Source organism: Pelophylax lessonae (genome assembly GCF_965119305.1).
Source record: "Pelophylax lessonae genome assembly, chromosome: 5".
Taxonomy (NCBI): Eukaryota; Metazoa; Chordata; class Amphibia; order Anura; family Ranidae; genus Pelophylax; species Pelophylax lessonae.
Window position 1 is genome coordinate 546,250,594 of NC_138772.1, and position 22,054 is coordinate 546,272,647.

The 22,054-nt window shown below is 44.5% G+C and overlaps 1 protein-coding gene across 1 annotated transcript in view; it reads right to left on the bottom strand.

Moving 5' to 3' along the window:
- The window catches only part of LOC309555532 (cytochrome P450 2C20-like), a 95,302-nt gene that overhangs the window by 18,336 nt on the left and 54,912 nt on the right, over nucleotides 1–22,054 (bottom strand). The window contains exon 5 of the mRNA XM_082257599.1: nucleotides 21,030–21,203. Coding sequence (XP_082113725.1) covers nucleotides 21,030–21,203 — 174 coding nt within the window. The remainder of the gene's footprint in view (nucleotides 1–21,029; nucleotides 21,204–22,054) is intronic.

The window sequence follows — 22,054 nt, forward strand, 5'->3', positions numbered from 1 at the left end:
GTGTGTGTGTGTTTGCTGTTACCCGTACATTGTATACCCCTGTATGTTGTACATTGTATACCCCTGTATGTTGTACATTGTATACCCCTGTATGTTGTACATTGTATACCCCTGTATGTTGTACATTGTATACCCCTGTATGTTGTACATTGTATACCCCTGTATGTTGTGGTCTTTAAGGTGCCCATCTAATAGTTTTTTGAAACTATCAATGCTCCCTGCTGATACCACTCTTTGCGGAAGAGAATTCCACATCCTTACTGCTCTTACAGTGAAGAGCCCCCTGCGTATTTTAAGGATAAACCGCCTTTCCTCTAGTTTTAGTGAGTGGCCACGTGTCTTATTGTATTCCCTTTCTCTGAATAGGTTTTTCCATATGCTAGGGTCGCCAGTACAGTATTCGTACATTGATATCATATCCCCCCTCAATCGTCTCTTCTCCAGAGAGAATAGGTTCAGTGCTTGTAGTCTTTCCTCATAGCTGATGCCCTCCATTCCCCTAATTATTTTTGTTGTCCTTCTCTGGACTTTCTCCAGTTCCAGCACATCCTTCCTGAGGACCGGTGCCCAGAACTGGACAGCATACTCCAGCTGTGGCCGGACCAGAGTCTTGTAGAGAGGGAGAATAATCTCTTTATTTCTGGATTGAATCCCCTTTTTTATACATCCCAGTATTTTGTTGGCTTTGCTTGCAGCGGCTTGGCATTGCATGGGTGTAATTTTCAGAAGAGCTTCTACGGTCTTAAGCAATCTGCAAGGATGTGGAATGAGAAAGTGAATGAAGTGCTTACTAGTGAGGGATTCTCAAGAAGCAAAGCAGACCCCTGTCTCTACTCCAGGAATCAAGAAGACACATGGGTATACATCCTTATCTATGTCAATGGCATTTTAACTTAAAGTGGAGTTCCACCCAAAAGTGGAACTTCCGCTTTAGGTGGTCCTAACCCCCTGACATGCCACATTTGGCATGTCATTTTTTGGGGGGGGGGGAGCGGGTACCTAGTTTTGACAGTTACCCGCTCCCACTTCCGCTCGGAGTGCCGCGGCGCCCTGAGCGGAAGTTCACCTCTCCCCCTCCCTCCCTGCAATCTTCTGGGACATGTCAGAGGTCCCAGAAGATTGCCGGCCAATCACGGCGCACAGCGCGACTCGCGCATGCGCAGTGGGTACCCGGCTGTGAAGCCGCAAACTGTCACAGCCGGGTGCCCACAGCAGTGATGCCGGCTCCGAGGGAGAGGATCGAGGCTTCGGGCGGCCGCATCGCTGGACCGTTGGACAGGTGAGTGAAATGGCTGGAACTCCGCTTTAATTTTAACAAGAAGGGGATTACAATCAGATAGTTCACAAGCTGAAAGGGCATTTTGAAAACAAAGAGCTAGGAAACATTAGCTACTATCTGGGAATCCAAATAGAGAGAGAGAGAAGATGATGAAAGTTATCTTTTCAATCAATCTCAGAAAATCTCTGAAATCTTGGAACAATTCCATATGCAAGATGCAAAGGTAGGGAAAACTCCTATGGAACCAGGCTATCAAAAGAGCAATGAAGAAGAAAACTTGCTCCCCAACAAGGACATATATCAAAGAGCAATCAGTAAGCTGCTTTATGTTGCCACTGTGACAAGACCAGACAAAGCCGCAGCAGTGGGCATACTATGCAGGAAAGTCTCAGCTCCCTGTCAGCATAACTGTAACGCAGTAAAAAGAGCGATGCAGTACCTCAAAGGAACAATTCAGATGAAGTTACGGTTACCAGCAACATCAAATCCAAAACTGGTCGCATACGTGGATGCTGATTGGGTCGGGGAATGCACAGAACGCAAATCTACAAGTGGATTCATCTTCCAGTATGGGGAAGGAAACATTGTAAGTTAATTTAGTTGAAAGCAGGTAATTGTCGCTCTATCTTCAACTGAAGCAGAGTACATTGCAGCAGCACACGCATGTCAAGAAACACTATGGATCCGTCAACTTCTTGTGAACATTGGGGTAGACATTAGTAGTTAGGTATGATATCCCACGCAACGGAAAATTATTTAAAGCTGGAAATACTATAAAATACTGCAGTTGCTGCCACCCTGTCTTCTCCCCCAAAGGGGATGTCTAGATATTGTAAGGGGTTAGCTCGGAAGCGGGTGTGGGTGACCCTTTGGGTGGGTTCGTTACACAGAGAGACAGCCGAGGAGTGGTTGAAAAAAACGGTCTATGGTTTATTCTTACAATTTGCTGGAAACAAGTGCAAGCATCCAAGCAGCATAAATCAAACAAACATAAAATAAACCCCGGCCACTTGAGGCGTCTACCTTCACAACACAGGAACCTACCTATGGAGTCTGTCCCAACCTACTGCTGGGCAGACACTGCTGGTCATAAAGCAGAAGACCAATAGTCTATTTGTTTTTTTTCACACAGAAAAAGTCAACACCACCTCACCTTCAGAAGTCTCTCAGCTCACTGCTCTCCTTAACGCACACAGCCTCAGGATGCAGCAATCAGTAGTTATCCTCTGGATAACTTATAGAGGCCTTAATTGCCTCATTCTGAATAGCTGAAGCTTTCCAACGTCCTTAAACCTTTCTGGCTATCTCTGCAGCCGACACCTGATTGTAATTGGTGAATTGTCTAAACAAGGCAGAAATGTATCTCCCGTCTGTGACAACACCCACAGATTTACCTGACTTCCTGTTACAGTATGTAGGTAAGTATGTGGGATAAGGCGCTACTCCTTAAGGTGAAACAATAAATGTGCGTTTCAATATAGAAAAATATGCATCATGTCTATTGACATAAATATCTCAAGGTGAACATAAAGTGACCAGTGCAATGTGGATATGTATCTTCCACCTAGAAGTACTAAACAATATTAAAAATGTGCTGAAAACTTCCTATGAATGATGCTGAATAAACTAATACTATATTGCACCACTAGAGGGAGTGTGCATCCTACTTATACACTTCTATAGTAATCCATGCAGTGTTGCTGAATCCAAAATCAATTATTGTGCAAACATTTAAAGTGCCAAGTGCATAAATAATTATCAAATAAATACAACTGATGAATAAATAAAAAATAACAGTGCCAAGTGTTGAATGTCCACAGTCCACAATAATATGTGTGTAATCCAATAATGTAAACGTGCCAGTGATCTTGGTCAAATACAGACACTTAAACAGATGAAAATAAGTGATCCGTGCTTTTCTGTGCTCCTTAGTGCATAGAAAGTTGTGCAGTGCTTTCCCCCAATGGTATTGCACTCACTACAAATATGTCCACATAAAGGGGTATCAGGCCTTTTTGCAGTAAGGTATCTCCGGCGTCTCCGTATGTTCCTCGCCAGGTTCACATGGAAAGATAATTCAGACAGCCCATAGTGTAGCAGTGTAATATATTTATTAAAAAATAGCAGTATCCACACACAGTTAAAACAGCGTTGTGCAGTACCGTGGCGTTCCTGCCGGATGTCCTGGTCCCGTGCGTTCCACAGCCCATAGCCAAACAACTGGAAGTGACGAAATGATGCGCAAGTCCCACCCTATGCGTTTCGTCAGTCTGACTTTATTAATAATGTCCATCAGAGGAGATGACTGCTAATGCACTCAACAAGCCTTTGTCGAAGGAATGTCATAATTATATCTAGAAGAAGCTGAATATAATTTGACAAAGCACATGCTGTTGAGAAGGATTATTGGAAGAGCAACAGCAAGTACTATGACTATGTACTGTATGCATTATACCTATCTATTCCAGCAGGTGGCGTTGAACTGTTATAGTGTAGTGTAGAGTGGATGCGATGAGGCAGACCATAGTGTACAAAGAACTTCACCAAGATCTTGGCCACAGTGGATGTTTGTTGGTCTTTTGTGGGAAATGCCTGGGCATATCTAGTGAAGAGCTCAGTCACTACCAGGATGTTTCCCTGTTCACTTAGATCAGGCTCCAAGCACAGAAAGTCGATGCACACCAGCTCCATGAGTACTAGGCTCTAAAGATGGCCCACTGGGGAAGTGTCACAAACCTGGTTGGAGGCTGAGGTGACGAGAGGGTTCCCCTTGCTGCTGAGTGCAGAGCACCCCTGGAGATGGTGACAGAGGGTGCTCTACCCAAAGGTGTGCGGGTTGCCTGCAGGTGTAGCTGTTTCAGGAATTGGATCGGTAGCAGATAAGACAGTCACTGGATCACTGGAAGTGCAGGCAGGCTAGTGCAATCAAGGTCAGTAGCCAGGCCGAGGGTCAAACACGGGTAGTCAATCAGGAACGGAGGCAAATAGAGTAGTCGGGGTCAAGCCAGGGTCAAACACAAGAAGACAATCAGGAGCAGGCAAAGGCAAGTCCGTAAGACAAGCCGGGTTCAGAGCCAGGAGATAAGCCAAAGCAGGTCAAGGATAGCTGGGTCAGTAACGGTAATCAAGCAGAAGTTTCAAGGCACAAGGAGATCAGGTACTAGGTGAAGATAATCCAGCAATTAATGATAGCCAGTGCTGAGTTTATATAGGAGGTGGATGCTGATAATTGGCACTAATTAGGATGTTTCACGAACGCCAATGCGCCATTGCGTCATTGCGTTCGCCAATGCGCCATTGCATACCTATTGCTAACGCACATACGCGCGTTAGTGCGGCCCTCTTGGGCACTGGCATATCTGCCATTTCTAATCAAGTTCTTCCCTGACAACAGGCAGCTTGGATGAGGCAGAGTCTCTCTGTATGCATCGGATGCAGGAGCGGCAGTAACCCTCAACTTCAGCCGACATGGTTGAAAGTCTTCTCAGGCCCTAGGTGGCCATGAATGTCATGTAGGGCAGTTAACACCATCACTCTATGCTTCCCGGGGAGGAATACCTGCCATTTCTCTTCTGGATCGTCAGAGGGGCCCCTTCAGTAGATCACTCCGTTGTGCAGCTGCTCTCCAAAGCCTTCAGTAATAATTTCATAACATCTCATATTCGCAGCCCCTCCACGTAATTTACAACCTATGAGTCATTCTCTACTAATTTTTATTTTTATTTTTTTATATTTTTTATATTATTATTTTTTTTTCCCTATTGTTTCCTTCAAACAAAGCTCTTTGGAAGTAAAAGCACCTTTTGTATGTTTCATTACCAAACAGAAAACAAGGTCTAAGAGAACACCGCCCGGTGGCCAAAACAAGTACTACATTTAATTTATTTTCCAAATGTAAGTTATGACCAGGTATCCTTTATATGGTACGGACATATATTAGGAACTTGATCCTTTTCTAACGGACTTTCTCTGTCCTATTAGAATAAAAAGGATCAAGATGGAGGATCACCCCACCACTGGCACTATCAAGTACTACATTGGTTGTAAGTACTTTCAAACCGGATTTCCTTCCTTTTACATTTCATAAATACAATTATGACTATTTATTTTACTTATATCCTATATCCCAGAGACCAGAGCCCACTCCCAATTTCTGTGTGGAAACATAAGGACCAGAGGCAAGGTCCAATGGCAGAATCTTTCTAAAAAATGTATGTATATTATTGGCAACCAATGAAAATTCCCCATTGGCAGCACAATATTCTACTAATCAACTAATATATTTACAGATACGGTGAAAAATTTCCTTGACAAAGGCGTAAAGCCGAAACGCGTAGGAATTTAAGGATATCTCTCCCTACAGACTTCACGCCATCCAAGCGTGAATAATAGCGAGACATACCATTTGTCACCTATCACAAATGTCACCACTTCTTTCTTATCTTCACCAATCACTAATGGGTCTATAACCCTCACCTCATGTGATTATTGTACCCATGTATTATATTTCTATCTTTGAATAAAAAACACTACTTCTCAAATCAATCTATTTTATACTAGCCCATAAAGTCCCAAACCATTGGCCTGAGATACCAAAAATACCCTCCACAAATCTCCCAGGGATGAAGGCTAAAACCTATTAATCAGGTCTTGGGAACCAAGACCTGATTAGTAGGTTTTAGCCTTCTCTGGAACCATGGGGCCTTCTTGACAAAACGTCTGCATCTCTGTTCCCGACCCCAGGAAGGTACTTCAGACTGAAGGTAGCGTAGCCAACCACCTGTGACCAGTGGCATCCATCTTGGCAGTAGTGAGGATGTATGTGAGGGGATTATTGTCTGTCTTGATCACAAAGTCTGCCCCATACAGATAATTTCTCAACTCACCCACCACTGTCCACTTCACAGCCAGAAACTCAAGTTTGTGCGTATGGTAATTCTTCTCAGCAGGTCCCAAGCTCTGGCTCACATAGTTAACAGGCCACAGGGGCCCGTCATGCTCTTGATATAGCACCCCGCCTAACCCATCTCACCTAGCATTGACGTGTAGTTCATATGGCTTGGTTGGATCTGCATAGGCCACGACTGGAGCAGTTATCAGGCACCACTTCAGCTGCCTAAAAGCCTCTCCACATTGGGCAGTCCACTGTTCCTGAATGCAAGGTGTCCTGGACCCTCCAGCTGGTCTGATAGGCTTAGTTAGATCTGGGTCATCATCTTCCTCTTCGCTCTTCAATAGCTCATTGAGTGGGTGAGCTATTTTGGCAAATCCCTCGATGAACCTTCTATATTAGGAGCAGAATCCCAAAAATCACCTAAGCTTGGTCACATTGGTAAGTCTCGATCAGGAGGTGATGGCATCCAGCTTCTGGGGATCGATGGCCACTCCTTCGGCAGAAACGACGAGGCTAACATAGTTGATTGAGGGTTGATAGAACTGGCAGGTTTCCAGAGACAGTTTTGACCCCTCGTCATGGAGTCTCTTCTGGACCTTCTCCAAACCCCCTTCGTGTTTCTCCAGTCTTGTGAAAGACGATGATGTAATCTAGGTACACCAACACCTTAATCAGGTTCATATTACCCACTGTCTTCTCCATCAGGCATTGGAAGGTGGCTGGAGCACCGGACAGGCCTTGAGACATCCGATCAAATTCAAAGAACCCCAGTGGGGTAATGAAAGCTGTCTTCTCCCGATCTTCAGGGTGCATGGGAATCTGGTAGTAGCCACTCTTCAAATCCAGGACGCTGAATCACTTTGCCCCTGGCAAGCTCTTCAGGGCATCTTCTATCCTTGGGGTGATATATTGGTTGGGAATGGTCCTTTGGTTCAGCGTTAATCGATGCAAAACCTCAGGGACCCATTTTTCTTCTGCACCACCACTATCGGGGAAGCATATGGACTCTGGAAAGCTTGAATGATACCTGCTCTCTTCAGTTCTGCTAACTGTTCATGCAGGTCTTCCAAGTCCCCCAAAAGAACCTGTCGGACTCTTTCTCTGGCTTATCCTCTTGAAGATGGATCCGGTGTTGGGTGCTTTTTGCACACCCCACATCAAACTCACTCTTGGAGAATGCAGCCTGACATCTCAGGAGCTGATTCTTGGCTCTTTCCTTCTATTCAGACGGAAGAGGATTATTCTTTGAGTAGAACTCATCAACAGGGATCCCATTAGAGGGGCGTTGTGACCGCAATTCTGAGGAGGCTCCCACAGGCCCTAGGATAATCCATCAACATCCAAGCTGATTCAAGCCCCAGAGACCTCACTCCTTCACCATTCTATGTCAGAGACCAAGCAGGATGACCCGCAGAAAGAAAGATCCGCCGATCTCCCGCAAAGTGGATGGCTTTTTTAAGCCTGCAGGCCGCAGCCTCCAACAAAATGGTGGCGGCCAGGAGACACGACCGCTGCATGCAGTGGCACCCGGCCTCCATCAGGGACTATGTCATCGCAAAGTATGGGGAGACAGGTCTGGGAGCAGTTGTAAGGCAGTAGTGTTCCGGGAGATGTTCGATCTGGCAGAAAGCTGTCATAATTTTCTTTTATGCCTGTTACAAAGGCTCTATGCAACTACAATATCGTTCACAAATGGAAACATCCTGCCAATCTCTCCATAAATCACAATGGAGTATCAATCAACATGTCCACTATGGAAGACAGCCTATCCCTACTCCATCAGTGGGGGATAATACCTGATTACATGCCACAGTCCTCTCTCCAAGCATGCCTGGAACCTTTGGATCAAGAGTGGCAAGAGGTCTTCTAAGAAATCTTCTTCTGGAGACTTGGACTACAACCTACAAGTGTCTAACTAACCTTGGGGCCTAGATGTTGCTTCCTCCCTTGTTTGTTACCTAACTTGAATCCAACACAGCTCTACTGTGCTTTTACTTGTTTACTGTGTTTTTTTTACTTGTTTACTGTGCTTTTACTTGTTTTTTGTTGTAGTCTACTGTATGTTACTATTCATTTACCGTTTTCCTCTTTGGGTTATGCAGTACAAGTATAACCAACTGTAAAGCCTCAATATCATACCCATTCAATCCACCTAAGCCCTGATGCCTTCCGTCTTGCTTTTGGCGCCATTCTGATATCACCATCTTGATGGTTTTCCCTGAAGTCCATATCCATTATAGCTTCCATCCACCGCCTCTGCCAGTATGACATTGAAATGCATCTCCCTCATTGTTAAGGGTCTAAACCAACCGGAAAAATGCTTATCACTATGAAAAGAGGCTTCCAGATCAAAAGCGGACATCGTCTGCACACAAACAAATGCATTTTCACACAGCTGCAAACCCTAAATGCTCTCACAGGGACTACCCTCACACCTTTCTGGCCAGTGCTTCAGAGAAGAAACGAGGTGTCCTTGTTGCCGTTGGAAAACCTGTCAACCTTCAGTTGAAATACTCTCATTTAAATGATGAAGGCTGCTATATCATCATTACAGGTGACTTGAATACTTCACCTTACACCCTGGTATCAGTCTACGCTCCAAACGCCCAAACGTCCACCAACTGCGATTCCTGCGGAGACTTTTCAAACTTATTTCTCAGGTTAAGTATGGGCGGCTGTTGATATGTGGGGCCTTTAACTTGACAGTTGATCCAGCTATAGACTCTAGCTCCCCAACACCAAGGCGATTACATACTTTGAGAGATGTTTTATACCGAAGAGGTATGTGATATCTGGAGGTGTCAAACTGCTAACGAGCGAGATTACACCTTCTTCTCCTCCAGACACCATACATACTCTCACGTTGATCTATTTGTGGCGGACAAATGGTTACTACACAAAATGTCCTCCTCATCTATCCAAGACATTACTTGGTCTGATCATGCCGCTATAACGGTAATGATAGAGGAACAGAAAAGGCTTGATAGACCCAATTGATAGAAAGGCTTGATAGACCCATCCCACACCAATGCTAAAATTTTACAGGAGAATGTGTCCTCTGAGGCCATCTCTCAGCATCTCAGAGATTTCTTCACCACTAATACAAATTCAGTATCTGATCCCGTTATACTATGGAATACCCACAAGGCCTTTAGAAGCATTTGCATTCAACAAGGGGCCAGGCTTAAAAAAGCTTATATTTCGAAACTTAATAACCTGTTATCAGAAATCCATACATTAGAAGCCAGGAACAAAATTGACCCATCTCCTTTTACTTCCGACTTCCTCATAAAACTGAGAGGAGAGCTGAGATCCCACCACATCGAACAGTATGACAAACACCTGAGATGCATCAAATTCAACCACTATGCAGGGGCCAATAAGACAGGGAGATATTTAACAAACAAACTAAAAACCATCCAGACTAATTTTAGAATATCCCACCTCATCCACCCCACCTTCAAACACCACATTACCAACCCAAAGGAAATAGCACACGTGTTTGCCAACTATTACGGTGCTCTATACAATCTCCAAGATGATCCTAACACCCCTAAGCCTACTTCCTCTGATATTCAAAATGTTTTAACCTCTGTCGATCTTACTACTCTTTCAGAGGCCCAGGTCAGGGAATTCAACGACCCAGTCTCTGGCCCCGAGATAGTAAATTAATCAATTCCCTACCCAACGGCAAATCACCAGGTCCCTACAGCCTGCCTAACATATACTATAAGATCTTCGGCCCCACCTTAACACACCACTTAGAGGCTGTCTTTAACACGGCAGCCAATAATTCCTCATTTCCCTCTGAGATGCTGAGAGCCCTAATGCGAAACCCGGGAAAAACACCCCGGCCTACTTTTGCCCAATCTCGTTGTTAAACTCTGATACCAAAATATATGCAAACCTTCTGGCTAAGTGCCTGATGCGGGTACTTCCTTCATGGATCAAAAATATATTAAACAGGGTTTATATCTGGAAGATAAGCATCAGATGCGACAAGGAGAGTTATTAATATTATCCATCATGCAGAAAAGACTCATACGCCTTCCCTGCTGCTAGCAATTAATGCAGAGAAGGCGTTCGATAGGGTAAACTGGTTGTATATGGAGATGGTATTGTAGAAGTTTGGCTTCCAAGGTCCAAATCTTTCAGCTATCCTGGCTCTTTACTCTAGCCCATCTGCTTAGGTTAATGCTTCAGGTGTACTATCCAAACAATTTGCAATTTCTAATTGCACTTGACAAGGATGCCCACTATCGCCTACAATCTTCAATCTAATGATTGAGCCATTAGCGGAGAAAATAAGGTTCAATTTAGCTATAACTGGCTTCCAGCTCCAGAATACCTTTTACAAAATCAATCTGTTTGCAGATGACATCATCCTCTTTCTAACTAACCCCTAGTCATCCCTCCCAATTTCCTTCAAAATCCTAACTCAGTTCGGCAATATTTCTTATTATAAGGTTAATGCCTCAAAGTTCCTAATTCTCGACTTGGTGGTTAGAAAGGACGTGAAAGCCTCCCTTTTAAAGCATCTTCCCTTTTCTTGGAGCACTGAGGGGATTAAGTACCTGGGCATAACTCTCACTGCCTCCTCACATTCACTAGCCCCAGCTAATTTTTAACCTCTTCTCTCCAGGATTATAAAGGAACTAGACCAGCTGAACCGACAAGAGATATCTTGGTACGGCAGACTTGCTGCAATTAGGATGTTCATTTTCCCTCAAATCCTGTACTTCTTCAGATTCCTGCCCATCCCCATAGTAAATTATTTTATGGCATCCTTGTCGAGAGGCCTTAAGTGATTCCTTTGGAAGGGCAAAAGAGCTAGATGCTCCCATTCCAATCTTATTAAGCATAGCTCGTTAGGTAGTGCAGGAATACCAGACTTAAAAGACTACTACTGGGAAGCACATCTGGACCAAATTAGACACTGGTTTTCCTCGGAGGAGATTCCTCTTTGGGTCAGGTTAGAAGAGGCTCTGGTCTGATTTACGACTGCTCATTTTAGCTGATATATGAAAACAACTCCCCCTCAAAGATTTTTCCCTCCCCACCCAGGAATCTATGCTAGCATGGAGACACCCCACTAAACTAAGGTCATCACAATGAACCACCTATCTGTCATCCCCAAGCTCTCGAATAGAGCCTTCCGTCTCACATGGCATTCTTCACTGAGATGACCTTTTCGATGGACATTCCCCATATACTCTAGAAGAAATGACCACCAGATACTTCTTACCCACCTTACCCACCAAAGTACAATTCCCATGCATAAGAGTATTCTTGACGAAACACCACATACCCAATTTTGAGTTACACCCTAAAGCATGGGAGTTCTACCTCTCCCCTAATACCTTTAATAGTAGACCCAAAGGTAACTCCTTGTTTTACAACCTGCAAGAAAATATAATTTAGCAAAACAGACCCTATGCTCAAGTGGGAAAAGTACCTTAAGGATTCCTTCTCTCCTGAACAATGGCGGGCAGCCTTCCACTCAGTGGTCCGGGCTTCTCATTGCTCATCAGTCATCGGGAATTGTTTATGAAAATTACCAATCGCTGGTACTATACCCCTTCCAGACTGGCAAAGATGTCCCCCTCCCAATCTCCATTTTACTGGCGCAATTGTGGAAGGGTTAGAAACCGCCTACACTCCCTATGGTCTTGCCCCAACCTTACTAGTTTCTGGAACCAGGTATTTCGCCTAATTTCAACCTGCACCAGAATCATAACCAAATCCAACCCTGCCCAACAATATTTTCCCATCCTGGCAAAGGACAGTTGTTTCTCATATATTTTAGCAGCACCCCTCTTGATTCTAAGAAATTGGAAGTCCCCCATAGCTCTAAATATCTCAGATGTGGAAAGGATGTGGAAAGGATGGTTGAGCACAATTATAACTTTGAACGTATGTTAGCACTGATAGGCATGGAAAATGAGAAAGGTAATAAAGCTTGGAGATTATGGCTTAATAGGAATAGTCCCTCACCAAGCTAGGCTAACCCTAGTCGAAAAGATCACTATTGACAGCTAGTTTCCCCTCCACGTGTGATGGGTAGGGGTGATCGAACTTTTGAAAAGTTCGGTTCGGCCAGAACATCCGAACTACCCGAAAGTTCGGCCCGGGTTTCAGAACCCCATTGAAATCAATGAGACCCGAACTTCGGTAATCAAAAAACACCATTTTAAAGCCCTAAAACCCAAAAAATGCCGCTAAAAAGTGCCTAGGGTTCTGGGTCATGCCCCATTGACTATTAATCACACAAAAAAGAGTTCTTAAAAATTGTAATTTTTGATAAAAAAAAAGCCAATTATTGAAAAAATTAAGAAAAAAAAAAAAAGAGAGATTTTTTGATTTTGGATTTAGTATCTGGGGGGTCTAAAAAGTGTACCTGTGAAGTTACAGTTCTGTAGCATGTCCAGAACCATAAAAAAAAGATCGTTTGTATTAGTGCAATTATAGATCTGGAATATGGCTTCTCGCTTTTCACACCTTGCCGGTTTAATAGCAGGCATTTTTTTGGGTTCTTTGGAGTCAGGGAAAACATCTGAACTTGTGTATAGTGGTACTGTACACAAGTTCAGATGTTTTGCCTGCCTCCAAAAACCCCCAAAAAATGCCTGCAACAACACACCTGGGCGTTTTTTGTTTGGCGCTAGCGTTTTTTTGGGCATTTTTTTGGGTTCTTTGGAGGCAGGCAAAACATCTGAACTTGTATATAGTGGTATATATACACACATACATATATTTATATACACACCTAGACATATATACCACTATACACAAGTTCAGATGTTTTTCCTGCCTCAAAAGAACCCAAAAAAACGCCTGCTATTAAACCGGCAAGGTGTGAAAAGCGAGAAGCCATATTCCAGATCTATAATTGCACTAATACAAACAATGCTTTTTTTTTTTGGTTCTGGACATGCTACAGAGCTGAAACTTCACAGGTACACCATTTAGACCCCCCAGACACAAAATCACACAAAAAAAGTTCTTAAAAATTGTCATTTTTGATAAAAAAAGTCAATTATTGAAAAAATTAAAGAAAAAAAAAAAAAAAGAGATTTTTTGTTTTTGACTTTGGATTTAGTATCTGGGGGGTCTAAAAGTGTACCTGTGAAGTTTAAGCTCTGTAGCATGTCCAGAACCATAAAAAAAAAAGATTGTTTGTATTAGTGCAATTATAGATCTGGAATATGGCTTCTCGCTTTTCACACCTTGCCGGTTTAATAGCAGGCATTTTTTTGGTTCTTTGGAGTCAGGAAAAACATCTGAACTTGTGTATAGTGGTACTGTACACAAATTCAGATGTTTTGCCTGCCTCCAAAAGCCCCCAAAAAATGCCAGCAAAAACACACCTGGGCGTTTTTTTTTTTTGGCGCTAGCGGTTTTTTGGGCATTTTTTTGGGTTCTTTTGAGGCAGGCAAAACATCTTAACTTGTGTATAGTGGTATATATACCCGTATACACAAGTTCAGATGTTTTGCCTGCCTCCAAAAACCCCCAAAAAATGCCTGCAACAACACACCCGGGCGTTTTTTTTTTTGACGCTAGCTTTTTTTTGGGCATTTTTTTGGGTTCTTTGGAGGCAGGCAAAACATCTGAACTTGTGTATAGTGGTGTATATACACACATACTTATATGTATATACACACCTAGCCATATATAGGTGTGATAGGAGCGTAACTATATTGGTGTTAATTATTTCATTAGTGCAAGTAGTTTTTTCTGCTCCTTTCACACCTATATATGTCTAGGTGTATATATACAGACATGGTTGTGTATATATACCCCCTATACACATGTTCAGATGTCATATCTGACTCCAAACATGTGCTCAAAAAATCACTAGCAACGCCTGCAGCCAAAAAGAATGCTGACGGCGGCGAAGCCATATTACAGAAGCGAAAGTGACTTGAGAGAAACTAGCTTTTCTCTATAGCGGTCACCCTGCTATGGAAGGGTTTTGTCACCCTGCCATAGCAGTCACTGTCAGGTAACCCTACACTACACTACGGTCCCCTTACACTTAACACTTTCCCTACAGAAACTGAATAAATTAAAGCTAACTAAAGTGTAAAAGAGCACTCTAACTACACTAGATATCCCTTTCCTCACACTAATAAATGCTAAATGACACTTTGTAACACTTTGTAACAGAAGTAACAGAACAGCATTCCACTCTCTTCCATGTCCCGTATAAGAATGCTAGGAATTTGGCAGGGGCTATCTTATATACTGGGGGGCGTATTCACTAATGATTGGACTATTGACCACCTAGTCACTCCAATCACATTCCTAGCATTCTCCTGCCCCCTCAATTGGCTTTTGCTAATGGTTCTGGTCCAATCACAGGCTTTTAAAGCCCATTTCCTGTTCCATTGCATTTTGGTCGGTTCTGTTTGCCGAATTCCGAACTTTTTGGGCAAAAAGTTCTAAATTCGGCCGAACCTAGAACACCCAATGTTCGGGCCGAACCGATGGTCGACCTGAACCGTTCGATCATCCCTAGTGATGGGTGTACTGTACTAGATTGTATATATTATTGTTCACGAAGGTTATACTTTGCAACTGAATCACTAATGTTATTCTTAACTTACAAATTCACTAAGTTTTTGGGGATAGGGAGTCCTTAAAGTTGGGTAGGGTGGTCCACCCCCCAGGCACAGTTTGCTCCCAGTTGGGGTGTCTGGGAAGACAGACAATCCCTCAGACCTCTACTATATACATAGTAACAGGTAAATTAAAAATGTTTATACAACCCACCCTTAATATTACCTCCCTGTGTCAGTTGTATCCACCCAAATAATTCCCTTCCTATTATTTTATATTTCTACTCATTGTTCCAACAGAATATGTTTACCCATTTTTGTTATCTTTGAAAACTCTAATAAAACTGTTAAAAACAGGGATCCCCCCACCAAATCAGAGGATGAGGCTGGGGTGGCTGGATTAACTTGCCCCAGCAACATCCGAGCTGGCATCTTTACAGGGGATGCCGTGATGTTGCGGACACTAATCTGAATCTTCCCATGACTTCTCTGCAAAGCCTTAGTCGAAACTACCTCTGGAATTATTTCCACTCCTATATCCTCTCTCTTGCTGTCCACTTCAAGGATGATGAAAGGGCCTGGTTGCTTCCAATTGAGCTTGACAGATGCGCGTAAACAAGCCTCTGTACCAGGCTGCAACACCTTCTCACACCGGTGCAGGCGCCAAATCTTCCCCACTCCTTCAGCTGGGGCCTTCTGCTTTTGCACCAGGCACTGGTAGACTTGTTTCAGCATGGGGTGTATACCCGTGGTTGGAGTGTCAGGTTCCAGGACAAGAGGGGATAACAGTCTTCTAACCAGATTGGAGTTAGTTCCCATGATTAGTAAACTCCCGCTGGCCCCTGGCGGGCGAGGACAGACCACTGCCAGTGTATCAAAAGTCACTGTCTTTCCAGCCACACAGGGATCAAAGGTTTATGTAAGTGGCAGATAGCCATCGTAGAGGAAATTTTGGGTCCCAATGCTCCATATCTCTAACTCCTCCTACTTCAACAATGGCAGGTGTTTAAGATGCTTATTGTAGAAGTCTCGGCAGAGAAGGGTCACCTGTGCCCCAGTATCCAGGAGGGCTTTGGATGGACACAACAGGAGAAGGTCCCTTAAGCTTGGCAGTGAATTTGTAGTCGAATTGGCCTGTCCTGTGGCCTGCATTCGTGCCCCCTTCTTGATGGGCTTTAGGTTGCATTTGGATTTTGGTCGAGCCGGAGGGCTGGTATGCTTCCTCTCTCCTCAACGGAGCACTTGAAGTCCCTGGGATTAGAATATCCGGCCATTCAAAAACAGCAGTGGGAGCCCTCTGAGACATTTTAGGCTTCTGCTGTGGCCTACTTGCATTCCTGTGCTTTCAGCCAATTGCTTTAGATGGGCACCTGGCTGACTCCTTCACCAGGGCCCTCTGAGGATTTCTGCTGGCTTCTCAAAGCTGGCTGGAATGCTTTAGTTGACTCGTGCAGGTGCGCCGGTAATGACCCACTCCTCCGCTGTTGAGACAGACCATTTGATCCATAGACTTCTCTGCAGAAACAACTGTAGGGGTCGAAGTCTGTGTGAATTCTGAGGCACCTTCGCCAGGCAATGTGGTGATTCTAGCTGCCAGCAGATTCATCATTTCCATCATTTGGAACATCTGCAACTCCAGAATGGTTATTTCTGAACTAGGCTCAATTACTCCCACCGACCCAACGTCGACTAGAAATGCTGATACTGACCTGGCTACAGCCTCCTTGTCCCCAAACATGGCTTTTTGCTCTCCAACTAATTTAATGAGCTCAGGATACTTTAACGACATGGCATCAGCTGAACCCAAACTGGATCAGAGAGTAGAGCACCTCCCAGGATCTCCTGCATTCTAGCTTTATATACGACAGAAGGTTGCATCCTTTTCTTTAACACAATCTGATACAGCATCTTATTCAAGTGTCTGGTTTATTCAGATAGGCGCTCACCTTGGTGTTGGAGAGTATGCTCAAATTTGTAAATTAAGTCTGCTGCTGTCTCCATCGGCCCAAATTCCTCCTGTAGCATAGGGAGGTAGTCATAGGCAGTGCAGGCCATTTTACTGAATTTTATGTAGCACTGCCCCCTAGAGGACTGCTGGATAATACACTTTAGGGATTCCCCTGGGTTACCCATAGCAACTGCTTGCAGAAACTTAACACTTGAAGGTTCTTGGCTCAGTCAATGATCAGTCCAGGGTTTGTTGATTTTGTGGTTTTATTTTAATTGGTATTGGAGGAGGGATGAGTGGGATACTCCAACTGTTAACTATTCACAATGCTGAGGACCTAACTTGGGAGGCAAGGTCGCTGCTTCATCCTGCCACTTGAACGAAGATAAGGTAAGTGTTGCTATGATACTTCTCTTCATGGTACTCCCCTAGTACTGGCTAGCTGACACCCGTCCACTGACTCTACACTCCGGAGTGGTCCCCTTCCTGGGCAGACCCCTGGGCAAGTTCCTCTGTACTCAGGGACACTATTTTTCCAGATTCACTGATACCCCAACTCCTGTAGTGAGCTTCTTCTGGACCTCTGGGTTCAGCCTCGCATACACTGGTTCACCAGGCCGACTGCCTGTGACCACCACCAACTGTTGCAGAAGAGGAAGTAGCCACCACCCTCCTTCTGGGACCTGGCTTCCCGCCCAAAGACCCCTGCCTCATGTGCTCGTGGCTTTTTAATACCCTGTCCCATAATGCACCACTGTCTGTGCCAACCCCTAGGAGAGTACCAAAAGCCTGTGTATCATTGTTCAGGTTTCCTCCAGCATCCAACGTGCCTCCCCATTGGATGTGCTGAGGACACTCCATGAGATCAAATGAGTTACACACTGGGCACACTGAGCAAACTACCAATCCTGGTCCCTGATAAGCAGAGTGCACATAGGTTTTGCCTTCTGCTCTTCTGATAAGCAGACAGAGCCAAAACTACTCTCTCTGCCTAGCACCTGACTAGGAGGGTGCTACATCTAGGTTCCTGATGGCTTCAGCCACCCCTCGCAACTCTCACTGATGCATGTCTCTTTTGCGCTTCTGGTGCATCCCACTCCTCTAGGGCCCACACGGCTTCCTCCATCTAAGTTTCATATTCTTCGTCCCCAGCTGGCACTAGTTGTTTCCTGGAGAAGGGTCTTAGCTCCTGGTACTGAATCCCAGTGCATGTGGGGGTGTTATTTAGGCATTTGATGAGGAACTCTCCCAAAGCTGTGATGAACTCTGGGTAATTCATGGCGTTAGGTGTTGATGATTGGCACACCAATGGCACTTTTCCACTGCAAGTACCGGCTCGGCTCTACTCGGCCCTGCTTGGTCCTGCTTGGCCCGGTTTGCTTTTCCACTGCTGGTACCGCATGGTACGGTGTTGAAACGGTTCAGTACGGTACAGTATGGTTTGCTTTTCCATTAAAGTAGTACTAAAGTTAAGTGGGTGGGATAACAACGGGGTGGGTGGGATTCTCTGACCAATCAGTGGCTAGTAGTGACTGCATGCAAAGGATTGTGGGATAGGGTACCGGGTATGGTACCTGTTGGAACCACAATCGAGTAGGTACTGTTTTTGAGAGCCGTACCGTTCGGTTCCATGCAGTGGAAAAGCGCCGCCGTACCGTACCGTACCGAACCGTTCCTACACTATACCATGCGGTACCAGCGGTGGAAAAGCACAAAAGCGAGCCGAACCGTTCGGTTCCATGCAGTGGAAAAGCGCCACTAGTAAACAGTGTGAATGCAAGCATGGGAGTAAATAGACACAAACTGTGGTGAACCAGAAAGTCTGTTTACTGGGGAACTTTCACCATCAACAAACAGTACAGTGTAAACCAGCATAGAAAAGAGAGATTTCTGTCTATAATTAGCCACACACATTGTCCAGTTTCCTCCATCCCTAATTACTATATGAACAAGGATAAAAACAAGAGTGTGGGACTTTAAGTGAGGAGACTGGACATAAGAGTTTATTAAATAAATAGCTGAACCGGAGTAACTCCGGGGGACGCCTGACCATCCACGCCTCAGCCCCGGGTCAGGCGTCCCCCGGAGTTACTCCGGTTCCCCTCTCCTATGCTGGAGTGCTCAGGGATCCGCGACACTACTTCAGGTAGTGTTTTTTCCATATTACCCCTTATTATATTTTTGGAATTACATAATTCATTCTTATGATGTACAATTTCATTTTAAGACACACAAGTTTATATTGAAGCTCCTGATGAGTGGACGGAGGTCCACGAAACGCGTTGAGCCGACAAATTACTCAAATATACTACTGTAGTGTGACATATTTCAATTCATAAATACAGAGATTACGATGTTTTGTCTTATTGTATCCATTGTTTCTTGAGAGATCCTGGTTGATCCTAGAAATGATGCATGTGCAGTTTTGTTGACCCAATATGTATTATTCAATTTATTGTATACGTTATCTCTGTATGTATTCATGTCATTATTATTGATATGTGTTCAGCTATTTATTTAATAAACTCTTATGTCCAGTCTCCTCACTTAAAGTCCCAAACTCTTGTTTTTATCCTTGTTCATAGTGTAAACCAGCAGTCAGAAAACAACAAGACCCTGATTTATAACAGTATAGCACAAACTACACGTGGATTTCAAATAGCACAGTTGAAACAACCTAAATAGCTCTAGTGTGGCCTATGAGTTTTAGGCATGAAGAGAAACCGGACTAGTTTGTTAACTAGCAGCTTTTCCTCCCTAAATGCTGAAATTAAAGGCCCAGGTGATAAACACATGATGCAACAGGCAATAATATAACTTTAGACTTAACATTAGAGTTCCTCCTTAATGAGTTTGACTATAACCACTGAGTCCCTGCTAGATAAGGAAGAAACAGGAGAGTCCTTGCAATGGAAATGTCGGGTATCTTCACAGGGCCCTGTGTTGGTGCACACTTGGTGTCCTGTTTGACAGGATGAGCAAAGTGTATTTACAGATATCCTGACAGACAAGAGTGATGTACCGTATGCTGGCAGTATCCTGGTGAGCAAGATGGATGCTGTGTCTGCACCACAGGGTGTAAGTAATATGCAGGTTCTACAGGTGTAGGCACCGATAAAGCAACGCTGTCTGCCTACAGCGTCTTGTGTTTGTGTCTTTAAGGTGGGCAAATGCCCGCTCATCAAATCCTGCGACCAAGGCCCAAAGGGAGATATCCTGGTAGGCAGGTTCTTCAGGTTTCCCAACTGGCTACTTCACAACCTGGAACAGCTCACGCCATCTGTACAGGTGCACCTGGAGATGCCCCTGGGATCCCCCTCTCAGGCAGGATGTCCCCGACAAGCCATGGATCTGTGGGAGGAACAGCACACCGAACGGGGAAGGCAGAACCTCTCCCCTGGGTCCGGTCTTGTCTTTTGCCCCGTGGTTTCTTCCTGCTTCCAGCCAGCCTCTCTGTGTAAAATTCCTCCTCTTGTCCCTGTGGGCTGCAGGGGTGTGTAGTTTTCCCTCCATAAATTTACAGTAGGGCTGTCTGTGTTGGGGACTACATGTCTCATGATACTTTGTTCCTCCTGTGTTGGAGTCCCATTGGTTCCCTCCCTCTGCCAAAGCAGAGGAGGGAGTAGAGTGACCTGCTCTGTCTGTGACTGTCTCTCACTCGCTGCACAATGGGGGGGGGAGAGGGAGGGGGAAAACTCCCCTGCAGCTGCTGACAAGCTGTGTGTGTGTCCCTGCCCAGGGGCAGACTGGCAACTTTCAGCTCAGGGGGCAAGTACAAACCAGAGGCCCATGGTGCAGCCACTCCGCCCCCTCCAACTCTCTCTCTTTCCGGCCTCCTCCTGACCCCCATTCCAGGCTGAAGCTCCTCTCCAGGTACTTTCTATTCACCCCCAGGCTGGATCCGGGTTCCCAACCTGGCCAGCAGGGGGCGGCGGGAGGAGCTGGGACAACTCGGTTGGGGTTGGCCAGGGGAGGAGAGTCTCCAGTGGGGCATAGAACAGGCCTCTGCTCAGACACAGTTTAAACCATCCATGCTGGGGAGGGAGGCCTGCGCTCTGTCCTTGTCTTCATCCCGCACTCAGTAGGTCAGCGGTGGGGACTTTTTACTTCTCCTCACCAGGAATTCTTTAGGCATGTCTGTGGCAGAAGCGGTGCAGCCTTTTAACAGGACATCAGAGCGGCCCAGGGGCAATTGCCCCCTGCCCCCTGGCTCAGTCCTCCCTTGTACCTGTCTGTGTATGTATCGGCACGGCCAGCGGGAGATGTGGAACACGAGCGGGCTGAGCGGCAAGGGGTACACATCGAATATTCAAAGATACTTCATATAATGAGGTTGAGTGTACATACCTCTTTCATCTTCAGCAGGAAATAATCAATGAAATCTCGAGGGGCCTCAGGCTTTAGGGTGCGTTTGTGCTCCTTGATGTAATCTAGCACAAAGTTCCGCAGGTAGGAGTTTTCCTTAAAGACAATCTTTGGTAGTAATGGCAGCTTGAGAAGGAACGGGAAGACATTGCAGAGCTGACCAGCAGAAAAACAAAGGAAAAATCAATTAAAGAGTTACAGTGTATGCCATATGCAGTACAGCTAAATAATACCTGCGCATTTCCCAGATTTCATCCCTTTAACCACCTGAAGATCAAAGTGTTTCATCCCCTTCTAGTCAAAGTCATTTTTCAGTTTTCAGCACAGTCATACTTTGTATGACAATTACTCAGGCAGTGTGCCCGCATGAATTTTATTTTGTTTTTTTGAGACAGATAAATATTTTTTTTAGGGGATATTTATTCACCACTGGGTGTTTTATTTTTTGCTAGATGAAAGAAAAAATATAAACATTTTTGAAAAAAAAAAAAAAGGTTTTCTTAACCAGTTCTGGACCAAAAGGATTTTCCTGCCATTTTTTGAGATTCGGCACTGCGTTACTTTAACGAAAAATGGCGTGGTTGTTTGACGCTGCACCAAAATAAAATGAATGTCCTTTTTTTCCCCACAAATAGAGCTTTTGTTTTGGTGGTAATTGATCACCTCTGCAATCTTTTTTTTTTGCGCTATAAACAAAAAAAGAGCCACAATTCTGAAAGAAAAACACTATTTTTCACATTCTGCTATATAACATTCCCCCCAAAAAAATGTAAAAATAACATTTTTTCATCCTTTTAAGCCAAATTGTATTCCGCTACATATTTTTGGTAAGAAGCGTATTTTGATTGGTTTGCGCAAAAGTTATCTCGTCTACAAACTAGGGGAAAGATTTATGTCATTTTTATTTATTTATTTTTTACTAGTAATGGCGGCGATCATCGATTTTTAGCGGGACTGCGACATTGCGACGGACAGATCGGACCCCTGACTGACATTTTTGACACTTT